The 17,244-nt window shown below is 43.0% G+C and overlaps 1 protein-coding gene across 1 annotated transcript; it reads left to right on the top strand.

The window, feature by feature from the left end:
- Positions 1 to 229: 229 nt before the first annotated feature.
- Positions 230 to 11,389, top strand: LOC116040295 (zinc finger protein 260-like). Its single transcript, XM_031285606.2, has 4 exons — positions 230 to 272; positions 5,089 to 5,961; positions 8,638 to 8,796; positions 10,383 to 11,389. Exons 2-4 carry the CDS (start codon positions 5,361 to 5,363, stop codon positions 11,336 to 11,338), a joined length of 1,716 nt encoding a protein of 571 aa, XP_031141466.2. The 5' UTR covers positions 230 to 272; positions 5,089 to 5,360; the 3' UTR covers positions 11,339 to 11,389.
- Positions 11,390 to 17,244: the final 5,855 nt, after the last annotated feature.

Genomic DNA, 17,244 nt, shown 5'->3' with positions numbered 1-17,244 from the left:
AGGGACATGAGATGCACCGTGAGTGTGTTTCCTGTGTCCTGCAGATGTTGAGCAGCTGTTGGTGGTTAAAGAAGAGGTTCCCCCTGAGCAGCAGGAGTGTAGCTCCAGTGTGGACCAGCAGGAGCCAGAGCCCCCCCCACACATTAAAGAGGAACAGGAGGAACTGTGGAGCAGTGAGGAAGGAGAGCAACTTCAAGGGCTGGAGGAGGCTGATATCACCAAGTTCCCATTCACTCCTGTCCCTGTGAAGAGTGAAGATGATGAAGAGAAAGGTAGGACGTGGACGCCGTTATTTAGCAGCTAAACAGTCTGACGTGTGACAGTTAGGGCTGCTTGATTATTTTAGAAAGATGTTGCAATTATTGGATTTATAAAAAAACACTGAAACAAATCAACAGTAAAAACACCTTTTTTTCTCTGTCAGAACAATAAGACTTTACCTGCAAAACGTAACATGCTAAATAATATTTGTTTATGAGTTTTTGTGATCCGAGCCGAAATCACACATAACATATGCAGACCGTTCAGAGCCGATGTGCCGCTGAATGTATCTGTAACCGTCTCCACCTGCAGCGCCACACAGTGTATGATTGTGACGCAAGAAATACGCCGCACGCCGAAGCGCTGCAAATCGGAGCTATTTTCATTTCGGCACCCATGTTATTCAATCTGTCCTGCCACATTGGCTGCGGTCAGGCACAGAGCGGTCACGTCGGCCCACGCGCTGCAGTGATCTTTTCGCCGTCTCCTCTATTTCTTCCACGAGACACGAGCGCATGTGTCAAGCCAGACAGGTAATCACATACAAGAAGTACACCAGTCCACCCAGATACTTTACAAAAATAAAACACATTTCAAAATAAAACCCAGGTTTATGATGATTTTGGCTGTCTTGACTTACACAGCAAGACACGCACAGACACACACACACACACACACACACACACACACACACACACACACACACACACACACACACACACACTATGGTGCTGAAACAGTCTCATGTATTTGCATCTTGTAAAACACAATTCAGAAATGAATGCAGAGCAATTTGTATCCGCAAATGCGTATCTGTGTCCGTGCGTCTAATTTGTAACTCGTATTTCATCATTTGTAAATGAACTTAGTATTTTTCAATGTAAATATATTTGTAAATCTCCTTGGGTACTTTTGAGACTGTTTTTTCCGCGCCGTTGTTGTCACAAACAACTAACATGTGCTTTGCCTGGTCTTTGTATGGAATTTGGCAGTCTGAAATGTTATTAAGCGCTGCTTAAACTGTTAGTTGGCCCAGCTGTAAAGCTAGTGAATATATTAAAGCCCATGTTGCAGGTTAACCACCACTGTTGATTAATGGGTACATAAAGCACTCAACATATGTATATCATTGTTAAAAATGTCACCAAATAGTGTTAAAGGCCAGTTTTTACAGTTTTAGTCCTTAAGTGGTTTTTTTAACGCAATTCGGTGATGACGTCACGTTGGGGAGACGTGCCTCAGTCAAGTACTAGAACTATGGTGACTGACTGGGATGAGGAAGAGGTGGAAGAGGTGTTTTTACTGTCAGTGAATAGCACCGAGTGAAAGTCAATGTTTTCTTTATATCTAGTGACAGTGATCATGTCGTTAGTTCAGATAAGTACTGGTAATCTAGCTAGATCTAGAAATAGAAGGCATCATGCTAGCTATGGGCTAACTTGCCAGTCAGTCCCACCTGTGTAATCCCCCGACGTTGTAAACACATTTTCGATTAGATATCTCACGTTTTGATGGACCCTACTAGCTCCAGTAACATATTTGCCTAGTGTTTATTTATTACTTGGATGGGGATGCTGTTCGGCTTTTCACAAGTTTAGACAGCTAGCTAAAGCTACGCCGACATTTTGCTAACGTTAGCGCAACAGCGTTAGCCTAGACGGCTAGGTAAATATTACGACTGCCTTCGTCGTTTCCTCTATCTGCGTCCACGTTGTCAACATAAGACGTGGCGTTAGTGCTCCTTTTGTACCATAATTGTATTGAATGAAATGTTAAGCTTCGCTCCTACGAGATGGGTGGGTTTTTGTTAGCTACGTTACACACAAAGTTAACTGGCTATAGTTAGCCTGTGCTAGCGGAATTAGCTAATGTTGCGTAGCCAGCCAGCAGCTTTGGCAGTAGTTCCGGCGAGCTAACCACGACAGCTAACACATCCACAAGCGTCTCTATTTCAAACATCATTGCAGATTGACTGCTTTTAGCAGCAGAGGTTGATTGTGGGCGACAATACTGTCGTGGTTAGCCTACCGAAACTACTGCTGATTGCCGAAGTTGCTGGCTGGTTATGCAACGTTAGCTAATTCCGCTAGCATACAGGCTAACTATAGCCAGTTAGCTTTGTATGTAGCTAACAAAAACCGACCCATCTCGTAGGAGCAAAGCTTAACATTTCATTCAATAAAATGATGGTACAAAAGGAGCACTAACGCAACATGTTGACAACGTGGACGCAGATATAGGAAACTCTGAAGGCAGTCGTAATATTTACCTAGTTAGCAGTCTAGGCTAACGCTGTTGCGCTAACGTTAGCAAACGTCGGCGTAGCTAGCTGTCTAAACTTGTGAAAAGCCGAACAGCATCCCCGTCCAAGCTGTGTTTCACTTTCCCTCCAATATTATTATACACATAATAAAGACACATGGACTCGGTCGAGACCAAAAGCCATAGTTTGCAACACCAGTGGCAGAGACGAGACCATAGACAGTGAACAGAGACGGGGCTTTCGTCTGTCGTCTCCCCAACGTGACGTAATGCAATGCATTGTGGGGGAAAAGAGAATCATTGCAAACCGCTGTAAAATAGTACTACTTTTTCGTATTTTATTCCGTTTTGTGATATCCATTGTATTTGATGTTGTTGGGTAACAGTTTAAATGTTTATTACCAACAAGCAAATTGCACAAATTCATTAGAAAATAAACCCTGCAACATGGGCTTTAACATTTGCTCGACATATTGCAACTATGTTTATTAGTACAGTAATTGCCACGCACCGGGTCAGCAGTTAGCATCCATAAGTGTTGCATTACCGCCTTCTACTGGAGAGCGCTGGGATCGTTACTTGAGACCCAAGTTGTTTGTGACAACAACGGCGCAGAAAAACAAAAGTACCCACACAAATAGAAGGAGATTTACAAATATATTCACACACACACACACACACACACACACACACAGACACACACCTGGTGTGTGAGTCACAGCGAGATGCTGAGCTTTCACTTTGGGGTCGTTGTTGTTTCGCGGCACAGCGCTGTGAAACATCAATCCACTGTCAGCTGTTATCAGGGGAAACAAGAAATGAAAACAGAAACCCTCCAAACCAAACTGCCAACACGCTCACAGATTGTTATTCAGTCGTTTGCTGTTCATCGGTTGTTTAATTGACCTTTTGGCGGAGCAGATGCGCAGCAGAATGTATCTTTCAACTGTCTACAGTTGAAAGATACATGTATCACAGTATCTTTTAAGATTCTGGCTGTTTCACGGGATTTTCTTTCTTTTGCTTGACTAAAGGTTTATAATGGCTTATTCTACTGTCAGAACATAGAATATAAAAAAAAACATTTCAATGTCATCATGTTTCCTAAAAGGGTTTGCTTGGCTCCACAACATTAATAATGAGAATAATTCTGTTCAAGCTTCTCAGACTCACAGTGTGTGTGTGTGTGTGTGTGTGTGTGTGTGTGTGTGTGTGTGTGTGTGTGTGTGTGTGTGTGTGTATATTCTTGTTTAATTATATTCGTGGGGTCCAAAAACCGGGAATACAGTATACTTGTGGGGTCCGGACAGCTTTGTGGGGCCAAAATGCAGGACCCCACAACTTTAAAGGGCTGTTTGAGGGTTAAGACTTGGTTTTAGGATTAGGGTTAGAATTAGGTTATGGTTAGGGTGAGGGTAAGGGTTAAGGTTAGGCATTTAGTGGTGATGGTTAAGGTTAGGGTAAGGGGCTAGGGAATGCATTATGTCAAAGACGGGTCCCCACAAAGATAGTGTGTGTGCGCGTGCGTGCGTGTACGCGCGTGTACGCGCGCACGCATTAAACAGTAACAGAATCCAAACCGCAAAGTAGTAAAATTAACTTAAATCAAATAAATACACATACCAACAACTTTAACATTACTTCCTTTTCAAAATATATTAGTTGTAAGATAGTATGAACACTAACGTTACCTTGGCCACAGATAACGGTATGATGTTGTAGAAAAGTGAGCGTAGCTCCGCTGTCAGCTTGCTTCGCTGTTGTTTGAATAACGTTAGTAGTTTTGGGGGAAGTATTTGGGCGAGGCAAGACATCTTAAATCCAGTATTTGATTCATTGCTGTGAACCCGTCTGTAGCAGGACCGTAGGTGGATTGTTGCTCCGCTGCATGCTAGAGCTGACAGGTCTTTTTTATTTTTGGACAGGTCTTTTTTAATTTTTGGGCATTTCTGCCTTTATTGGACAGGAAAGCTGAGACATGAAAGGGGAGAGAGAGGGGGGAAGACATGTAGGAAAACTGTCACAGGTCGGATTCGAACCCTGGACCTTCTGCTTTGAGGAACAAGCCTCCGTACATGTGCGCCCGCTCTACCAACTGAGCTAAATGGCCACGAGCTGCCAGGTCTTTAACGTTAGCATGGCTGAGTAACGTTATGAAGGAGAAGGGTACACAGCTGTTTACCTCTGCAGCAGCGCTTTCTGCACCAATGTGCCGGTAATACCTTATATGAAAAATTCATTTCATGGGGGAAATTAATAGCAATATACGGTTTAAACCGTTATGGCGCCCAGCACTAGGACGCATCTTGATATCGAATCGATTTGAATCCTGAGACCAGTGAAGATTCCTGCCCTTACGTGCCACTTCTTTGACGTTTGTCACTTTTTTAAATGTTTTTGACATTTTGTTCCAAAGTTTTAGTCCCTTTTTTAAAGGATTTTGTTTTGTTTTATAGACCAAACAACTAATCCATTCATCCAGAAAAAATATCCACATTTAAATCCACATGTTGCAGTTTGACCCAAAGAGATCATACTGAAATCATACTGTCTCTTCATCTGCAGATGTTCAGCAGCTGTTGGTGGTTAAAGAAGAAGTCGAGGTACCGGAGGAAACAGAAACCGTCTGCGACTCGAACACCGCTCCACACTTCCACCCTGAACCCGACAACTCTTCAGACGAAGACCGTGCAGAGTCTCCGTCGCTATTAAACTCGCTGCAGATTCTCAGAGTCCCCGCCGGCGATCTGAGACATAAAACCGGCAGAAAGAAGACGACGTATCGCTGCTCCGAGTGTGGGAAAGTTTTCGGCCGCAGCCCGCATCTGAAGATCCACATGAGGACTCACACAGGAGAGAAACCCTTCAGCTGCCCCGTCTGCGCCAAGAGCTTCACGCAGAAGGTGAATCTGACGTACCACATGTCGGTGCACACGGGGGAGAAACGCTTCAGCTGCCGCATCTGCGGAGAGAGATTCACGTGGTACACGCAGCTCAAGAGTCATCGCTGCGTCTGCGAGCGTCAGAGTCGGGGAGACGAGACCAGAGAGGCAGAGAGCGGCGGGAACAGAGAGGCAGAAGGCAGCGGCGAGAAGCCGTTTGTCTGCGGCCGGTGCGGGAAAACATTCAGCCGCAAAGACAACCTGAACATCCACACGAGGATCCACACGGGAGAGAGACCGTTCAGCTGCTCCGTCTGCGCCAAGAGCTTCAAACACGGAGGACATCTGACGCAGCACATGTCCGTCCACAGGAAGGAGAACCGCTTCGGCTGCCGCGCCTGCCGCCGGATGTTCACCTGGCGCTACCAGCTGCAGAGACACACCTGTGGCGGAGAATCCTCTCCGCGTGAAGACAAAGAAGAGAAAGCTCAGTCCTCACAGCTTCACCAGAGACAAACTCAACACATGGAACAGATCTGTAGTACTCACCGTTACAGTAGGTCAAGTATGTGCAGTATCTGGTAGGGTATTGGTGCAGTATTATTAATGTGATGTACTACAGATCACAGCAAGCTGTAACGGGGAAATCTGTGCAATCTGGGTAGAATGTCTGTGCAATATGATGGGGAGGATGTGCAGTAGGTTGTCTTTCTTCTGTGTGTGTGTGTGTGTGTGTGTGTGTGTGTGTGTGGGGTGTTGTGTGAGGTTTATTGTCTGTCCAATCTGAGTTTTCTGTTGCACGACTAAAACAACTTTTGAACGTACACATGCTCCACCAAAACAAGTTCCTTCCCGAGACTATTTAGCATAGGCACCGTGGCTCCGTCTGGCACTTAGCACCGCCCAAGTTGATTGTGATTGGTTTAAAGAAATGCCAATAAACCAGAGCATATTTTTCTCCCATCCAGGAATGTTGTGTGGACTAGCCAGACCCAGGGACGGACTGACAATCTGTGCGTTCAGGAAAAGTCTAGAATGTCCAACCGACGGCCGTCGGCACAAAAAAAGTCGAATAAAGCGAAATTAACAGCCAACAGCAGGGGGCGCTAATACGATCACTTATTTTGTATGCTACGTGTAAAAAAAAAAACTTGAGGAAGAAGAGTAGGCCTACTAGTCTGGCTATCACCAGACCATGGCTAGTAGAAAACGTAAGGAGAAAGGTGGATGGGAAAAATTCAAAGAAAAGAGAGCCAAGTCTCTCAAGACTGATGTAGCAAAATGCAAAAAGCTCACACTGTGATGGCCGGATGATGGGCCTATTTAGAAGAAAGTCCAGGGCTGTTTTTTTAACCCCAGTCCGTCCCTGGCCAGACCATCCTCCGCAGCGCTGTGGAGGAAGGTCTGACAAAGCAAGACTAATTGAATGTTAACTGTAGTTGATGGCATTTGTATAAGATACATGTAAGTTTTTTGGTGTTCTTTTTTTTCTTTTTTTTCTTTTATTTTAATGTGAGACAATACAAGAAACCACAAGTGATACAAGACAAACAGACAGTCACATAAAGAAAAATAAATAAGAGTAAGGTAAAATAAAACTAGCAGTTGCAGGGCAAAATTAAATATTTCATGTGCTTATTCAGTCACTTTTCAAACTCAAATTCCTACCCCTATACATATTACTCTAGACCATATCTTTTAGGTATAATTATAATGGGGACCATTCCCTTACAAAAACATCAAGCATATTTCTTAGTACATGTGATAGTCTCTCCAATGGCAAGATGGACATACATTTTTCGTACCACATTGTAATGTTAGGAGGATCTTCGTCTAACCATTTATGTAGTATTGTGAGGCGTGCAGCATACAAAGCAACTCTAAGAATGTACCTGTACCTACGATCACAATTAGCATCCAGTCCCAGTACAAAATGGTATGGATTTAGTGGAATATCAAACCTAAAAATGTTCTTAATCTCGTTTTGGACCAATAGCCAGAAACTTGAGATTTTTGGACATGACCACATTAGATGTCCATAAGTGCCACAGCTATTTTTACATTTCACACATAATGATGAGCACAAAGGGTCATATTTACATCGAATAGCAGGGGTAACATGCAGTCTGTGGATAATTTTATATTGAGTCTCATAGGATTTATTAGAACATGTAATTTTCTTTGCATTCAACAAGATCCTTTTCCACATCCCCTCATCCAGTTGGGATCCAAAATCTTCACCCCAGGAAGTTTTACTATTAATTATAGGGGTGTTGACAAATATTTGAGAGTAAATATAACTTCAAACTTTCTTCTTTAAGGAAGAAGCCTTTAATAGTATCTTTTCAAGCAGATTTGTACTCAAGCCACTCATATATATTGATATAGAATGGATATAGCTCCTAAGCTGTAAATAACGGAAAAACTGTGTTTGAGGGAGGTCAAATTCAGTTCTGAGTTGAGAGAAAGATTTTAGAATCCCATCTGAGAGATCTTGTATTTGAAAGATACCAGCATCGTTCAATGTTTTAAAGCCCACATCTAAACAAGACAATTCAAAATCAGGATTGCAAACAATAGGCACCAGAGCAGAGAGTTGATTTTTAATCCCAAAGTGTCTACGTACTTGATTCCATGTTTTAAGGGTATTTCTAACAATAAAATTATCTTTCATTCCCTGTAGTGAGATTGCATTATTTATAAAGGGCATATCTGACAAAACCGGTTCACATCCAATATTTTCCAAATCCAGAAATGTGGAATTAGCATCATTATTTAACCATTCAGTAATATATCTTATTTGTGAGGCCCAGTGATAATACATTATATTTGGCAGTGCTAACCCCCCTTTGTCCCTTGGTAACTGCAGTTTGTCCAATTTTTAAATCTTGGGCGCTTGCCCTTCCATATAATTTTACTTATCAAACTATGTAGTGATTTAAAAAAAACTTAACTGGAACATAATTGGGTAGCATCTGCAATGGATATAATAGCCTGGGTAAGACATTCATCTTAATGATGGCAACTCTGCCAAGTAATGATATTAACAAAGGGCACCATCTTTGAAGATTTTTTCGAATTTCATTCACCACTGGGTTTAAATTCATTTTTACCATATCATCGAAATTACAACAGATATTAAATCCCAAGTATCTAAACCCATTAGGAGACACCTGAAAAGGAATATAACCCAAAAGTTTATTGTGTGTTAATGTTATCTTATCTTGAACAGAAGCTGATGGAGAGGACTGTGGAGGACCAGAACCAGCCAGGAACTCACATCCACCATTACAATCAGAGACTGAAGACCAGACTGGAGACTCTTCAGAGTTGAACATTAAGGTGGAACTCAGCGACGAGGACGAGACGGAGAGCAGAGGACCAAACTCAGGTTTGATCTGAACAAATTAAAACCCAGAGAGAGAGAGAGAAAGAGAGAGAGTTTGTGCCGGGGGGGGGGGACACATAGTTAATATTCAAAACAAGTTTTGTGCAAGTATGTTTGAAATAAATATCTGTATGACTAGGACTTAAAGGAACACGCCGACTTATTGGGTCTTTAGCTTATTCACAGTAACCCCCAGAGTTAGATAAGTCCATACATACCCTTCTCATCTCCGTGCGTGTCGGAACTCTGTCTGACGCACCCACCGCTAGCCTAGCTTAGCACAGATCCTGGAGGTAACCGGCTCCATCTAGCCTACTGCTCCCAATTAGTTACATGTTGTGATTTGTAGAGTCACAGCGTGTACAAATAACAAGGTCACATGAGACACAGCTATCTTCTAACCGTATACAAACTGGGAACTATATTCTCAGAAGGCAAAGCACTGCTACTTCTGCTACTTGGGCGGAGTGATTTGCTCGCAGCACCTGAGAAGCCCCGTGGTGAGGAGCAGAGAGTAACAACGCTGCTTTTCAGGTGTTGCACTAATCACTCCGCCCAAGTAGCAGTGCTTCGCCTTCTGAGAAGATAGTTCCCAGTATGTATACGGTTAGAAGATGGCTGTGTCTCATGTGACCTTGTTATTTATACACGCTGTGACTATACAAATCACAACATGTAAATAGGAACATGTTGGCGTTATTTTGTAACTTATTGGGAGCAGTAGGCTAGATTAAGCTGGTTACCTCCAGGATCTGTGCTAAGCTAGGCTAGCGGTGGGGGCGTCAGACAGAGTTACAACACGCACGGAGATGAGAAGGGTATGTATGGACTTATCTAACTCTGGGGGATACGGGGAATAAGACAAAGTCCCAATAAGTCGACATGTTCCTTTAAAGACTTAAGAGTGTGAAAACTGTGACATTTTTGAAACAATCAATTTAAAACTGTAACACAAAATAAGTGCTAACTAAAACTTTATTTGGTAAAAATAAATAAATAACATGAATAAACATTAAGACCTAAAGTTACAAAAGAAGGCAGGGAACTTAAATGCAGTGCCATCGCTGAGCGTTAGAGATGTTACGGTTCGTTTCAGGATGTTTTTAACAGAATGAGCTTCAGACAAATCAGTGAATAATCTTTATTTTTTATAAACTGTGTAAAACAACATGTCCTTATATCAAAAGTGACACTGAAACTGGATTTTATCCTATAGAACAAAAGTTAGATTTTCTTAAATTATTAGGACTTTTTTAACGACTTTTCTCCTGAAATATTACGACTTCCTAGATCTTTATAGATTTCGCCCTAGGACATTTAAAAAAAAATCTCAACCAGTTCCAATAAATTAATTGAAGGAAAAAAAATAAAAATAAAATCGAAGTCATTTAAAAATGTAATCGTGAACAGGGGTAAATCGAGATTGCGATTTTATAACGATTTATCGTGCAGGCCTAGTGTGTGTGTGTGTGTGTGTCTGTGTGTTTGTGTGTGTGTGGGTGTGAGTGTGTGTGTCTGTGTGTGTGTGGGTGTGAGTGTGTGTGTGTGTGTGTGTTACATCCCTACTGAGCCCAGTTTTTCTTCTTCAGGTTCCAACTACGACGCAGGAAGTACCGGCGGCAGGAAGTCGTTCCGCTGCTCCGACTGCGGGAAGACGTTCGGCCGAAAGGAACATCTGCAAACCCACGCTCGGATCCACACGGGCGAGCGGCCGTTTGGCTGCTCCGTCTGCGGCAAAACCTTCGGCTGCAAGCGCTCGCTGCTGGGTCACATGACCAGCCACACGGGGGACAAGCCCTTCGGCTGCTCGCAGTGCGGGAAACGCTTCGGCCGCTTGGTGAACCTGAAGACGCACGAGAGGCTGCACACGGGCGAGCGGCCGTTTAGCTGCCCGTTCTGCGGGAAAGGCTTCACGCAAAAGGTTCACATGACTCAGCACACGGCCGTGCACACGGGCCAGAAACAGTTCTGCTGCAGCGTCTGCGGCAAACAGTTCACCTGGCTTTCCGGGTTCAGGCGACACAAGTGCGGCGGCGAGGCGGAGAGCCAGACGGAGGCGAACTCGGAGGAGAACTCGGAGGCGGAGCCAGGCGAGAAACGGTTCCGCTGCCGGCAGTGCGGCGGCAAATTTAACCACAAACACAACTTGAAGGCGCACATGAGAATCCACACGGGAGAGAAGCCGTTTGGCTGCTCCGTCTGTGCCAAAGGCTTCGCAGCGAGCGGCGCTCTGAAGAAACACCTGCGGACGCATTCGGGAGAGAAGCCGTTCGGCTGCGCGGTGTGCGGCGCACGCTTCACGCAGGGCGGGAACCTGAAGCGGCACATGGCCCAGCATGCCGGGGACACGCGGCCGAAACCGTTCGGCTGCACCGTCTGCGGTAAAAAATTCACACAAGTGTCGAACATGAAGCGACACACGGTGCTGCACGCCGCTGCGCAAACAGGAAGTGAAGCGATGAGCAGTTCAGATCTTACCCAGGAAGAAACGAGCTGTAATGTAACCCTACGGGACAAATGTTCAGCATCAGTCAGTGTCCACTAAAAGTTCTGTTTTTGGCGCTGAGAGACTCAGATTATTATTCTAAGTGTCTGACAACATTATGAAAGGATCCCTACAGAGATAGACCTTTTAGTTAAAGAGTAAGATCATTTTAGTTTAACGAAACAGCCCCGAAATCACCATCACCAAACTACACCAGACTCCATGTAAATAATCACTACTTTTATTATCGTAAAACACACTTCATTCAAAGTGGACAGAAACTAAATCAAACTATCAAAAGCCGTCTTGGTTCATCTTTCCACTGTTCCAACAATCACCACTCTGGGTTGGTTGAAATAAACCCTTAATTCACCCATTTACATGTGGAAATATGCTGATATATACATGCTAAAAGTAATGATTATTTACATGGAGTCTGGTGGGGTTGGTGACGGTGATTTCGGGGCTGTTTCATCTATCAATAAATTGTAGGAACATCTGTCTGTCTGTCTGTCTGTCTGTCTGTGTGTTATGCGCATATCTCTCGAACCGTTAGTCCGATGGATTTCAAACTTGACAGGTGTCTTGCTACAGGCACGAGTAGGTGCAGTGCCAAGTTTGACGTTGTTTGGATTAGAAATGCAAAATATATCGTTAAATATATATTGGTTAAAGAAGCACACATTGGCTTTTGCCGCTCTAGCCACTGGCCACTCCCCCCACCCTGAGGACCAGAGACAGAGAGCAGCGGAGCTTTGGCAGCTAAAATGTGACATACACCTCAGACCCACAAAAATGTGCAAAGTAGCACTACTTTGGACTGTCTTCGACTTTGAATAAACAAAAGACAATTCCCGAATTTAAGGACGTTTCAGAATCCCACACATGCAATGCACAGCCAGCTGAAGACAAGTGGCAGCGAGACGTATCTGTATATATGTGTGTCCGTGTTTGGGGGCGTGTTTTGGGGGAAGGTAACCTGCACATCACACGCAGACGCCACATGCAGAACGCATTACAACAGCGTGGGCGGGGGGACTCTTTTGTTGCTATTGTATTAAGTTGCTGTGAGCTGGCAGAACATAATGTAATCTCTGAGGTTATTCCTTCAGAGCGCGGTGCAATGCGAGAAAATCTCAGAGTTGAACCGGGCAGACACATCAATTTTCATCAGACTCACTCCGGGTTTGGGTTAATTAAATCTACTGCTAACTTACAACACTAATAACATTACCGTCGCCAAAATACCCCCGCGAATCAAATCCATACTTCACCGTTAACAGTCAAGCCACTAAACCTGTATGGAAATGAGCCCCTCTGCTGAAGTGTTAAATTTGTTAATGATCATCATACGACACGAGACAACGTCTCTCTCTCTCTCTCTCTCTCTCTCTCTCTCTCTCTCTCTCTCTCTCTCTCTCTGCGCGCACACACACACGGTCCGGTTCTGGTGGTTGATGAACACAGATATGTGCTGATAAGCTCTCATAACAGGCCGGATGGGTAGCACACTGCCATGAGTCCATGACACTAATGTCTGATTACTCCACATTGTCATTGTGATATTTTGTGATTACATTCTGAATCTGCCCCATTCTCTGTCAGGTAAATACAGTAGTACAATGTCTTCCTCTGATGTAGACGTAGCCTACACTGTAAGTCAGTAGTAGGCTATGCTATGCAGTGGAGTTGCGTATTAAGTGGTTTGGGATCCTTCTGTAAGTAATTTTGGGGTACAATTTGGTTTTGAAGAATTCTACAAGCAGCAATACCACAGGCCAAGCAATCGGCCCTTCCAAACAGGCACATTTTCAACGGACACTGCACTAGTGTTAAACAAAAAGACGGTTCCTACCTGAACATCGTGGTTTCTCAGTTAGTTGGAACATTAAAATGTTTTCTCTTTCACAGTTTCTTCTCTGATTACAGTTATCGTTTGCTTGTAATTAATGAAATACAATACAATCTGAATAATTCGACTTTTTTAACTGACAGAAAAATATGACAGGCATTTAAAATGTTTAATTTCGATTGTTTGGTTGTGATTATTAATGGAACATGTTGATCCAAAGTTTCTGAATGAAGAAACATTTGTTTAAAGAACCAGTTTGATTCATTGAAACAAGTTATTATATATTATATATATTATCTGTACTATACTCTGAGAATGGTTCATTTATCTTCATGTGTTTCATGTTTGAATGTTTTTACACATTATGTGTGAACCAATCGACTTAATATTGAAAGAAATAATGATCCTTGATATAATTAATGTCTTGTTTGTTTATTTTCTGTGATTTCTCAGTTCGGGAACCTTACAGCGCAGAACAGAAACCGTCGTAACACGTAGACGCTTTCTTTAACAGATATTTGAGACGGATGCACGGTCGATCGTAGCTCTCTGGAGGGATTCCCTTCTCTACAGTGATACATGTTGGGTAAAAAGGAATCAGTTTCAAATTTCCCTTGTTCCAAGTGCAATAAAAACGTTTAATTTGCACTGAAGCAGTCGAACGGTTTGATACGTTTAACCAACGGATGCATACGGACATCTGGTTGTTTTCTTTAACTGTTGTGCTAAATGTCTCTCGTACGTTGTGCATTTTTGTCCTTCAACTGCAAATCAAATCTGCCCTCGAAGGGAAATAAAGATCTGAAATGTTTATCTGTTCATCTGATCAGACTCACAGTTTATATACTCTCTCTCTGTGTGTGTGTGTGTGTGTGTGTGTGTGTGTGTGTGTGTGCTTGTTTAACTATATTCGTGGGGTCCAAAAACCAGGAGTCCAGTGTGGGGTCCCGACAGCTTTGTGTGGCCAAAATGCTGGACACCATAAGTTTAAAGGGCTGTTTGAGGGTTAAGACTTGGTTTTAGGATTAGGGTTAGAATTAGGTTATGGTTAGGGTGAGGGTAAGGATTAAGGTTAGGCATTTAGTTGTGATGGTTAAGGTTAGGTTAAGGGGCTAGGGAATGCATTATGTCAATGACGGGTCCCCACAAAGATAGTGCCACAAACCTTTGTGTCTGTGTCTGTCCTCTTTCTGTTTGCACAGTAAGTTTATTTATCTTTACCTCTCCATTAAATCCCTGAAGTCTTGATGTTTCCTCTTACTTACCTGCTAATGTGAAGGGCGTAAAGGAAAGACACAGCGGGTAACATGTCTGTTTGCATCTTTTGAAAATAAGACAGAAAATGTTACCTTCTTGTTAAGTTTGTTTGTTCCATTATCTTCATTAAAAGTATCTAACAGGGGTTCTGACAGAAGCAGCTGTTGCAGTTGAGCCGTTTGTCCAGCAGAGAGCGGCGCAGGATGTTTATATTTGTAACATTATATTTTGTAACTGTGATGAAATTTATTTTGAAAAACTTACACAACTTCAACTTTGAAGGAATATTTGTGTTAAACACATAATAAATATATATATACACACACACACACATATACTGGCATATCCACCTACCTCAGTACCCGTTATATTAATAATTCTTTATTTATCCCAGCAACGCAGTCATTTCCCAGTTTGGGATCAATAAAGGCTGTCTGTCTGTCTGTCTCTCTTTCTCTCTGTCTGTCTGTCTCTCTGTCAATTCAATTTTGCTTTATTGGCATGAACAAAGAAAACATGTTGCCAAAACAGTTTACAGAAAATGCATATATAGTACATATCACATATTAAGTACATACAGTAGGTGTCACATAGATACTATACAGATACATATTTAGCTGCCAGTGGAGCTGCTGTCCCTTCTCCTAGGAGAACTACCAGCTTCTTTTCTGATGTTAACATTAACATTGTGAAATTTGCTATATTTTGGCTATTTTTCCAAAGTGTAAATCTCTTAGTAAAGAGAATTTTTCACAGTGGAGGAGGAAGTGTATCTCTGTTTCTACCTCCCTCTCTGGGAAGCCATGTCTGCCTGAGTCTTCCTGTCTCTACGGCCAGTTGGTGGTCACTGAGCCTGTCTCTCTCTCTCTCTGACCTGTCTGTCTTGAGTCTTCCTGTCTCTATGGCCAGTTGGTGGTCACTGAGCCTGTTTCTCTCTCTCCAACCTGTCTGTCTGAGTCTTCCTGTCTCTACGGCCAGTTGGTGGTCACTGAGCCTGTTTCTCTCTCTCCAACCTGTCTGTCTGAGTCTTCCTGTCTCTACAGCCAGTTGGTGGTCACTGAGCCTGTCTCTCTCTCTCTGACCTGTCTGTCTTGAGTCTTCCTGTCTCTATGGCCAGTTGGTGGTCACTGAACCTGTTTCTCTCTCTCCAACCTGTCTGTCTGAGTCTTCCTGTCTCTACAGCCAGTTGGTGTTCACTGAGCCTGTATTTAGTCAGGATCCGTCTCTGCTTTAGATCTCTGACAGTGTGCCGATACTCAGCCAATTATATTCTCTGTTTAGAGTCAAATAACAATTAAGTCTACTTTGTGTTTTTGTTTGACTTTTCCAATGCTGTAAATATTGATCTTTTGAATTATTCATAATCTGTTTTGTTCTGTTGTGTTGTTTTGAACCAGTGCTGATGGGAGCCTGGTTAGTTAGCTTCACCATCAGCTGACTGAGGGGACTGTTTTCAGGATTCAGCTCTTGTCTTTTTGGCTTAAATTAAGATGTGTCCAAAATGTAATAGCTTGTTTCTGTATATTTAGCAGTAATGGGAAACGTCCCAGTTCTGCTCGGCAGGCGTTATTTGGGGTTTTCCTTTGAATGTTTAGAATTCTTCTACAGAATTCTGTGTGTAGGGTCTCTATCGGGTGTTTGCCCGAGTCATGCTCCAATCTACTGAGTGGGCCCCACATTTCACTTCCATATAGTGCTATCAGTTAGCCTGGATGCCAGCTGAACTTAGCCCTGCCCACAACATTCGAGGTCAGGAAGTTCGGTCTGGACTTGATCCGTTGTGGAGCAATTATGCTTGAACAAGATCCGTTTGGACCAATCAAATTGTGAGGGCGGGCTTTATACGATGATGGACAGATGATCAACAGTAACGGAATTAACTACGTTACCAAAGAGCGCTTGGGTTAAATTAACAAAGATGGATGCCGCTGGAGAATTGAGATGTGTAGATTCCACCATCGCGTCTGTTATAGAAGATATCGACAGCGAATTCATTTAAAAAGAGGATCAGAGAACCACGATCAAGGCATTAATCGATCGGAAAGATGTTTTTGGCGTCCTTCCTACGGGATTCGGCAAAAGTTTAATTTATCAGCTGGCCCCGATGGTCGCTAAGAAGATGGGGCGCAGTGAAAACCCTGTGGTCATTGTGGTTTCTCCTTTGGTCGCACTCATGGAGGACCAAGTGAAAGAAGCAACAGAAATGGGCATCACGGCGATGCAACTCGGCGTGCACGACGATGTGGACATAACCAGCGGTCGGTGCCAGCTCCTTTTCGGAAGCCCAGAATCATGGCTGCTTAACAAGAAGTGCAGGGACATCCTAGGCTCCGATGTTTTTCAAGCCAACGTATTGGGTATCGTCGTGGATGAAGTTCATCTCATTTACAAATGGTAAGAGATAGTCTGACTTAGTACATAACTCACAATGTCGTGATATGAATAAAATGTTGTAAACATATCTTGTACCTAGGTGTCGATGTGCGTTTGCTAACTCTTAACTTAGACTTAGTACAATCATAACGTTAGTGTCATTGTAGCAGAATAACAAACAGTTCAAACATTATAATGTACTCGGTTATTTCTATCAGGGGTCAGGCTGCAAAACGGCAGACGCCATTTCGCGAGAGCTTCGCCAAGTTGGGAGAACTTAGATCCCTAGCTGGTAAGTATGTACAAACAAATAACCTTCCTGCATGTACAGTCTTCGATGTTTTCTACACTTAGTCTAATTCACCACTTTAATTGAATCATTTGCATACATCTACTGTGTGAATTGATACATTTAAGTTTAATAGGAAGTAAATATACATTAAATATGGGCATTATAAGGGAATAAAGTAGACAGTTTGTGTCT

The sequence above is a fragment of the Sander lucioperca genome, chromosome 19, assembly GCF_008315115.2.
Source record: "Sander lucioperca isolate FBNREF2018 chromosome 19, SLUC_FBN_1.2, whole genome shotgun sequence".
NCBI lineage: Eukaryota > Metazoa > Chordata > Actinopteri > Perciformes > Percidae > Sander > Sander lucioperca.
Note: the sequence above shows the minus strand (reverse complement) of the source record. Positions and strands in the feature narration are given on the sequence as shown.